General features: G+C 42.1%; 1 protein-coding gene across 1 annotated transcript; it reads left to right on the top strand.

The window, feature by feature from the left end:
• The first annotated feature begins 632 nt into the window (after positions 1-632).
• Positions 633-5,026, top strand: LOC117460854 (interferon-stimulated 20 kDa exonuclease-like 2). The gene is made up of 3 exons (XM_034102451.2): positions 633-1,416; positions 1,887-2,087; positions 3,485-5,026. Exons 1-3 carry the CDS (start codon positions 799-801, stop codon positions 3,596-3,598), a joined length of 933 nt encoding a protein of 310 aa, XP_033958342.2. The 5' UTR covers positions 633-798; the 3' UTR covers positions 3,599-5,026.
• The last annotated feature ends 4,924 nt before the right edge of the window (positions 5,027-9,950 follow it).

Below are 9,950 nucleotides of genomic sequence, written 5' to 3' on the forward strand. Positions count from 1 at the left end.
AATAAGAGCTTATTATGAAGAAACTCAGGGAGGGAGGAGTACTCAGGTGTTGTACTTGAGTGACAGTAGGAGTACCAGAGTGTAGAAATACTCTTTGATAAGTAAAAGTAGAAGTATTCATATCTTGTACTTGAGTAAAAGTAGAAGTACTCAGATATTGTACTGAAGTCAAAATAGAAGTACTCAGATATTGTACTTAGTAAAAGTAGAAGTACCAGAGTGTAGGAATACTCTGTTACAGTAAAAGTCCTGCATTCAAAATGTTACTCAAGTAAAAGTAGAAAAGTATTATCATAATATAGTTAAAGTAGTGACAGTAAAAATAGTCATTGTGCAGATTGGTCCATTTCAGAATAATATATATGATATGGTTTTGGAGTAGAAGTACAAATAAGCATACAATTGAAATACTCGGGTAAAGTACAAGTACCTCAGAATTGTTCTACAGCACTTAAATCTACCTAGTTACTTTTACCTACCCCATTACACTTACATTTTGTTTAATAAGAAAGCCAAATCTGATGTGCTGATGCATTCAAGGCCCCTAGTTCTTTCTGAACTTGCAGGTGGATGCACACCGGTTATATAAAATGTATTTTATTAAAGTCCTGCAAATGAAGACGTGGTTTGATAAGGTCTAATTTCTCTCACAGGATGCTTTTTAACCGATGTGTCAGCTGATAAACGTTGCACTTACAAAGGTTGAAGACCCTTTGAGGTGGAGGTCAAAATAAGCACATCTGCACGATTGTTTTGAGGAGACATTATTTTGACCTCTGCTGGACTGCGACCAGAACCATGTCGAACATTCTGATCAACGTGAGCCTTTCTGACGAGCCTGCGCAGAAGAGGCCGCCGGCGGCAAACTGGAAAAACAAAAACAAGCAGTATCGTAAAAAGCCCCGTGAGTTTGAGCACAGGGCTTCCTCCTCTCTGGAAGGAAGGAATAATTACAACCACAGAACGGGACAAGTCCTGCCTCCGCGGCAAAATGGAGCAAATCATTCAGCGCCTCAGACTTCCTCGAACAACACGACTTTACCGTCAAACTCACTCTGCAGCGCCTCGCCTTCAACGTCCGCTCAGTGCCAGGAAAAACCAAATGATTCTGGGAACACAAAACCATCGCCCCCGTGCTCCAGCAGCCAGAAGCCCACCACCACCCAGTCCTCCTCCTCCTCAGCAGCAGCAATGCCCACCAAGTTCCTGGCCATCGACTGTGAGATGGTGGGCACGGGGCCGAAGGGCAGCAACAGCCAGCTGGCCCGCTGCAGCCTGGTGTCGTACGACGGGGACGTGGTCTACGATAAGTTCATCAACCCCCCCGTGCCCATCACGGACTACCGGACCCGGTGGAGCGGCATCCGGCAACGAGACCTCGTCAACGCCACGCCTTACATCGAGGCCAGGAAGGAGGTGAGGAAATCCTGATGAGAAAAAAATCTGAATTCCGACTTTTTTCTCAGACCTACATTCATATCATTTCATTCATATCAGTGTTCGAATACCCATCGTTCAGTATTTCAACATGTAGCATGCAGAGGGGGGAGGATTACAAAGCAGCAACACATTTAAATACTCAATAAAGTACCTCAAAAGGTTTCAGTATAGTAGCAAACATTTCCCAAATTGGGATCAATAAAGTACTTATCTTATGTTATGAGTAAATATACTTCACTGTATACAGTCGTGGTGAGTTCATGTCTCCAGCAAAACATTAAATACCCTTCTCTCAGTATTTCAACATGTTGTATGCAGAGGTGGGAGAATTACAAACCAGCAAAAATATTTAAATACTCAAGTAAAGTACCTCAAAATTGTTCAGTACAGTAAATGTACTTCACTGTATACAGTCGTGGTGAGTTCAGGGTCTCCTCTGTTGGCAGATACTTCGCCTCCTGATGGGCAAGGTGGTGATCGGACACGCCATCCACAACGACTTCAAGGTGCTGGGCTACGCGCACCCCGGGGTGCTGACCAGAGACACGTCCCGCATCCCGCTCCTCAACCGGAGGGCCGGCTTCGCCCCCAACGAGGTCGCCTCGCTGAAGAGACTCACCAAGGCCATCTTCAACAGAGACATCCAGGTACCAGCAGCGCTAGGCCTTCTCTATCCGGGTTCTCTATTGTTGGTTTCAAGTTTCAAGGCTTTTATGGTCATGTGTGCAGAGCTACACACAGGCTCCTCCCACAGAGCAACACAGTAACACAGATACAATAGTGCATGTAAATAAAATACACTTGAATATAATAGAAACTGTGCAGAATAGTGTATGTTAGGGCTGCACGATATTGAAAAAAAAACTGACATTGCAATTTTTTTCCCCCTGCGATATATATTGCGTTTTTTTTAACCTGTTAAGTCCCAAGGTCCCGGCGGGGGATACTGTGTCTCAGGGGATCTTAATATTTAAGAACCTATTCATGTGTTATACAGATTAACGGGAACAATCTCAGCTAACTGACGATACAAACCATTTTACCAAAACAAAACACAAGTCTCATAAGAAGCATCTAAATGACCCATGAGCGAAAAATGCTAACGGACATTGGCACAGAACTCAAGATAAAAGTACCCTTATTACTCATCGTAGCTGCACATACAAGATATCCGATTAAAGCTGAGGTTCCACAGATTATTTAGGTATATAGTATCATCACTGAGTCATCTGAACTGGCGACAGGGGAAGCAAACACAGACATCACAACACGTACCTTTACGTACGTACTTGTTTGTTTTATCTGAGTGTTCCGGGGTATTCTCTGAATACCTTGAAGGCCCTGACGGTTCGCCACTGAAATAAACGTACCTTACATGTAGGGTTGGGAACCGAAACTCGGTTACAGATGAGAACCAATAAGAAAATGCCGGGTACCCATACAAAATACACAATTTCGGTTCTGCTTAACGGTTCCTAAACGCGGTAGACCCTGCATTCCACCGGGTCCGTCTGCGCCGTGGCGACCCGGTGGAATGCAGCCAGTGTAAGGGAGGACTGGCCATCTGTGTGTTCTGGAGAATCACAGAACGGCCGGTCGTCAGCGGGCCGTTGAGGGCCGGCTCGGTACGCTGACGGCCGGCACCGCCCTTCATTTTTTAAAACGGCATCATGTAAGTTGCGCTGACAGGCGACAGAGGTCCACAGTTTCCCCGCAGCGAGGAACCCCTGCCCTCCCGTAGACAGTTCACGAGCTCAGTCACTTCATAACACCAAAGATGGGTCGCGGTAAACGCTCTGAAGTGAGGCTCCACTACACTAAGAAAGAAAAAGACGAGGCACAGTGTAATGCCATTTGTAAAAATGTCAGTTAAAGCTTAAAAGAATTAAGATATTTTTGTTATCTAAACGTTTGACCTCTTTCTTTTACAATTTTGGAATCGAAACGGGGAATTGATAAGAACCGGAATCGATACATTTCAAACAATACCCACCCCTACTTACATGTATGTGTGACGGTAAAGTGTCTCTCTCTGCGTCCTCAGACTGGGAGGAAGGGCCACTCCTCGGTGGAGGACGCCCGGGCCACCATGCAGCTCTACAGAGTGGTGGAGGAGCAGTGGGAGAGGACTCTGGCCTCAAAAGCTCAGAACACCTAGTGCCAGCTTTCAAGAGACCACATGGAAATAAAAGCGGGTTTAAATTGGACTTTCTTTGGGTGTGTTTTGGATGGACTCACCCCCCTGCTGTCCTGGTGACGTGTGAATGAAGAAACCAGGTTACTGACCTCCAGCTGGATTCTGATATCATGGGAGATAAAAGCCTTCAGTTTCAGCTGCTCCTTCTCAGGGTTTGCATTGTGTCTTAAGGTGCTCCTGCCACTAGGGGCAGTCATGTCTTCATCCAGGCAACAGCAGTGCATACATGATCACAAACATGATAACAATTATTTTCTACAAGGTAAGTGAGTTCAATTCAACTCAGTCATGCCTACACCTCTGTGGTCTTCATCGGTTTCCTTTATGATATTCAAAACTATTTAAAATCGGACTATTGCCCCTTTAAAAGTCAATTAAAAAATAACTATATTATGCTTGAGTTGATATCAAACACAACTTTAAAGTCGGACAACATTTCCACTAAAATAACTCCCATGTCAGTGTTTTTAAATTGCTTTAATTACGCTTAAGTGGATATCAAAGACAATTTCAACTCAAAATTCTCACTTTTAAAATGTTTCTTCTAAATAATTTTTAGGTGGAGATCAATTTAAAGTCTGACAACATCGCCAATAAAAAGCTCAAGTTTAATATAAAAAATATCTTAATTACGCTTGAGAAGATATCAAACCCAATATAACATCTGACAATATTACCACAAAAAAAACAAATGTACTTTTTGCACTCATACTTTTCAGTTTTGATGCAACCAATGATTTTTCTTCAGGGAAGTTTTTTGAAATACTGGAAGCTGGCAGTCTAGAGAGAAGACACTGTTACAGAAAAGTAGTTGGTGAAGAATTTTACCTCCAAAAAAAGTTCACAATTTTACATAAAAAAAAAAAATGTGAAAAATATACATTCATTTTGTTCAGTTTTGATGCAAACAATGATGTTCTTCATGTAGTCAGACTTGGTTTTAGAAGGTGGCTCTCACTATTTCACTCTTAAAATGTGACTCATTGTTTTAAAATGTTAAGTATGGACAGTGAGACAGAAGGCACTGTTAAAGTAGTTGGGAGAGTATATTGGCAAAAAACATTATTGTATAAAAATGTGAAGTTTACACAGAGTGAGAATGTTGATTCAGTCCCTGGTTATTCTCATAGCCGAGCCTTTAACATCCAATTTCCCCACAAATCTAAAGTAACATGGAAACCTCCATTTCATGACTTTATTTAAATACTTCATTAGATCCTTTCTTGTTCAGAAATCTCTCCGCTCAGTGACTGTAAAAGGTATTTGGGAATATGGAAGTTTGTCTGTGGGGGTTCGTCGTACTGTTTCCTATGCAACGTCAGACGGGTGCCGATGTCTGCTGTCGATTCAGATTGGTGCTCAACTTCAATAAAATCATTTCCACAATCATTTCCAGGTGTTAGAATATTTATTGTAACAAAGACAACGATCATCATCTGCATTTTTTACACCTTAAAGGGGACCTATCATGCAAAATGCACTTTTGTACGTCTTTTATACATGAATATGTGTAATATGTTCCAGGGAACTCACCAAGTGTCAGAAAACACAACCCTCTCTTTTCCTCCAAACTCAAATCTCTAAAAACGGGGCTGCAACGGATCTGATACAGACTGATCCAGATTTGAACATTCTCTGACGTCAGGAACGAGGAGCTCCGCCTATATGGCCAACTCTCCACCTATCAGGGGGTTGGGCCATGGCCGGCCATTGCCGCTCGAAAGCGCTGGAGACGCTGTAGTACATATGCCAGGCCTGTAAGTGGCGCTGTAGTCTGTAACGACTATATAATAATATAACAATAAAACACGGAGGACGGAGATCTCTTTTCTCCCCCTCTTCTCCCCGCTGCAGCCCAGCAGCTGATCTCAAAGCACACTCCCCTCTCCTACAGGGGGGCGTGGTCAGCTGCAGGGGGCGTGGTCAGCTGCAGCTCACAGAATCAGCCCCCTGCAAAAACAGGGCTGGAAAGAGCCAATAGAGCGAAATGAGGCGTGGCTAAAATGCAGGATCTGTTTGGTATTTTGAAAAAAAAACTTTCGAGGCTCCGCGGTCTTAAAATCCCCACAATGCTTTGCGCACGGACCAATTTCCAAAATCTTTGGCGGAAAATGTAAGGCGGGACCTCTAATTTGACGCACACCTGCACTTGCTAGCCTGTTCCATTCTTCGTTCTCCGAGGCTAGGAGGTATTCTTGCCTAGCTTCTTAAGGAACTCACTCGGAGGTACATGTGCTACCAAGCAAGCCTCCTCGACAATGAGAAACACCCAGAGAGACTGACTGCTCAGGCACCCATACTTGTAGCTGAGCAGAATCAGCTAGGTGTCAGCAATCTCTCCTGATTGGGGGAGTGGCTAACCAGGGACTTGAGTCTAACGGCTCGTCCACACACAGGCATGAAAAAAATCTTCCAAAGCTTCGCCCATTCACTTGAATGGGGTGACGTAGAAGATTTTTAATCTTCGCCGAACTGCATTGTGGGGAGCGGAGCATGGCTTTGCAAGCATCGTGAGCATCAAAAGTTGAGCAATGTTCAACTTTTGATGCTCCCGATGCTTTCGAAGCTGGCATCAGCCAATCAAATCCCGTTTATGCAAATCCCGCCAGTACAAGCGCTAGCCAATCAAACCGCGTGCAAGCTGGGAGAGCCAGACCGCTGTTCATTTCCTCATATTCCAAACGAGAAATTACGGAAGCAAATCACCCGGTTCTTTACGACCAGACTATTAACGGGATACAAACCGGAGGAACCGGGCATGGAGGGAGGTGGCAGAGACAGTGGGTGGAACTGGTAGGTTTTCACTTGTTTGGGGATTTTATATCCAGTTTACTTCGTTTTAACATTGCTATTGCTTTGTATGCCGGGGGCGGGAGATTCATGTGATTGGTTGTTGGTCGCCTTGGGCGCGTGAAATCGCCAAGCTTCAGACACGCCCAGCATCAAGATTTTTTTCATGCCTGTGTGTGGACCGGCCGTTAGGCAGACCTGGGCATTGTACGGCCCGTTGGTTGACTCTGACCGGCCCGTGTAAGGTTAATTGGAAATTACAAAATAAACATTTTCTAATTTTACCTCATGCATGGACTAAAGCTGCAATGCTTTTATTTTGAAGTTGTTTTTTATTCACGTACATAATGACGCAATACGTCAAATCAAGACATGCGCGTTATTGGATCATTGTCACAAGATGACTTTAGCGCTCAAAAATGTCAGCTCATGCTAAAAAAAGAAGGGTAGATGCCGAATGTAGGGTTTTCAACAAACATTGGACTGCTAAGTATTTATTTACTGAAGTCGGAGGTAAAGCCGTGTGTTTAGTTTGCGGGGAGCAGATCGCCGTGTTCAAGGACTACAATTTGAGTCGGCATTACGAGACGAAACACGCGGAGAAATACAAAAACTTGACTGATGCTGAAAGGGCGCGCACATTGAACGCTTTGCTAGCTCAGCTGCAGAAGCAGCAAGGCTCTTTTACCAAGCTTCACACATCCAAGGATGCAGCAACCAAGACCAGCTTTGTGATGTCCCACAAAATAGCTAAACACAGTAAGCCAGCGTTTCTCAAAGTGTGGGGCGCGCCCCACTTGTGGGGCGCAGAGATGTGATAGGTGGGTCGCGAAAAAAAAAAAAAGGATTTAAAAAAAAGAATGTTTTACATTTTTTTTCACATTTATTTATTATTTATACACTGGTGGAATATCAAAACAACGACCCGCCCGGGGTGCAAAACGTATCAATGAAAAGCGACCCTCTACCACACAAAACAACACCTGTAGATAACCCAATTTGTGTTCTTTGAAATTGAAAAGGGTATTGCATTGTGTTTGTTACTTTCGTTGCAGTTGTATGTCTTAAGTGTAATTTGGCATGCTTTTATTTTGAAGGCAAGTTTACGCTGTTGACAGTTGTTGTTGCTATGGAAACAAGAAACGTTTCACAGCGGGCGGAACTTGTCATAAAGTCCGCGATAATAAAGCCCACCCATTTAGAGGGAAGATATGATTGGTCAATTGTACTGTCATTTGACATTACTCTCTCGTTGAGTTACTATAGCGACCCTCTGTGAGTTCATAGCTGGACGTCCAATCAGCTCCTGTCTTCACCTCGCAGAGAGGAGCTTCTTTCATTTAACCCTTCACATTCAAACAGAAACTGAATAGGCAGATTCAAAGCATTTATTTCTTTGGAAATGTTATTTTAAATACAATTTAATCAAGTTATTTTTGGTAAAACTATTGACAAATATTACTAAAAACATATTTAAAAAAATATATAAAGAAAAATATAATTTGTTTTAATGTTTTTAAATATTATTTTGTAGAATATCTTAGGCCCTCAGAGACAGGCTCGCCACTGGTAAAAATCTCTCATACACACGTGAAATGATCTCACAGACACACACAACAGTGTTGCAGTTGGGAAGAAAAGCAATGTGGAGCGAGAGAGAGAGAGCACACCTTTATCTATTTAATAAAGTTGTAAAAAATAAAGTAAGAAATCATTCCAATGTGTACTATAGGACAGTAAAAAGTTTAAAAGGGGAGTGATTAGTCAAATATGCATAAATAAAAAGAAAGAATGCTAACTAGGTAACATAAGATAAGAATAAACAAGTTTAAATGATTTGGTGTGATCATATTCTAAAGATGTTTGGATTATTGAAAAGTATACAGCTCCCTTTCATCTGAGTGTTGAGAGCTGTATCCATAAATTCATGTTGGGCTCAAAGTAGGGCTGCTCGATTATGGCAAAAATCATAATCTCGATTATTTGGCTCAATAATTGATATCACGATTATTAAAAACGATTAACCATTTACTTTGAAAAACATCAATTTATTGAAGAAAATAATTTGAAAAGTATGTTTTTAACAGTTGATTACCCTGAACTTTAAGTATAATTCAACTGAAACCCTATTTAAAAAAAAAAAAAAAAAAATCGTTTTATTTCGATTATGTTGTTTTCATAATCGTTGCAAGCCAAAATCGTAATTGCGATTAAAATACGATTAATTGAGCAGCCCTAGCTCAAAGTGCACCAGATTGATGCATTTAACTTCAACATTTTAAAAAAATCTTCCTGGGGGTGCATGCCCCCAGACCCCCCTAGAGGAGGTGACGTCCACCACCAAATAAAGCAGGTTAAAATAATTAAATTGCATACATTTTATTTTAGTAAACCCTGAAAACGGGTCCCACAGCAACACACTCTCACTCCCTAAGCGTCCAATAGCGACGTTTGGTCAGTGTCCGTGGCGTCCAATTGTGACGCTCCTAGGCTCCTTCAGCGTCATAAAGGGACGCAAATAGCTTTCAACTGATTGCAATGTATTCCCATCTGCGTCGGGATTTGACGCTCATGGAAGCACGGCATTCGTTTATGCCGGCTGCCCTTAAAGGCAATGTGAGCATCCATTCCCATTGGATAACGGAGAATTTTACACCCGGGAGGAAGTACTCCTCTTACTGTCGATTGATTTTACAGTGATATCTGCACTACTCATCGACTAAAAAACACCAGATTATCCTTGTTAATTACACAACATTGATTGGTTTAAATTGTGTGCAATGTTTTTGTATTTTTCCCCTTCGATTCGGAGAAACAAATATGTTTTCTGAATAAAGGATGGCAGAAGACACTACACTACCCAGAATCCCCAGCTATCGTTTGGCCTACACCATGTGCTCTGTTTGACAAACCCCGTGATAGTCAATGATTTTTCACCATTCATTCCGATGGCTGGCGTCTATGTCACGTGATCTTCAAATTTCTCCCTGCAGAAAAAGAAAACATGGCCGAACTTCGTTTTATTCTGGGTGTAAAATGCCTATTTTAAAGTTAGTTTGGCGATTAAAATGCGTTTTGATGTCATTTGATGCGAGAAATATGAGTTGTTATTTCAGATTATGTGTGCAGTGGATGTACATGATCTTTAGTTTGCTAGTTATTACGAAGATTACTTCAGGAAATCGCGACGTTTTCATTGTTACCAAGGTGGTTGCTAGGGACGCTGCTATCGATATTATTTCTGTTATGTTGTGTAACTGTTTAATGGTGTTATCTTTATTGCTACCCCCTTCCCCGTCAATGTATAGTGTTGGTCCACAGCCTAAACATATTAGTTTAACAAAATCCGCATCTAAAGATAGCCTACGTTATTTCCCCCCTGTGCAATTCCAGTCTCACATCTCAGAGCACATCGTCATTAACAAATACCGGAAACAGACCAAAATAATAATAATACCTTATTCGGAGTGTGCTTGCTTTTCTCTTTGAAAGTCATCACATAACGGCATTGTAATACACGGTT

This window comes from Pseudochaenichthys georgianus, chromosome 16, assembly GCF_902827115.2.
Source record: "Pseudochaenichthys georgianus chromosome 16, fPseGeo1.2, whole genome shotgun sequence".
NCBI classification, from domain to species: domain Eukaryota; kingdom Metazoa; phylum Chordata; class Actinopteri; order Perciformes; family Channichthyidae; genus Pseudochaenichthys; species Pseudochaenichthys georgianus.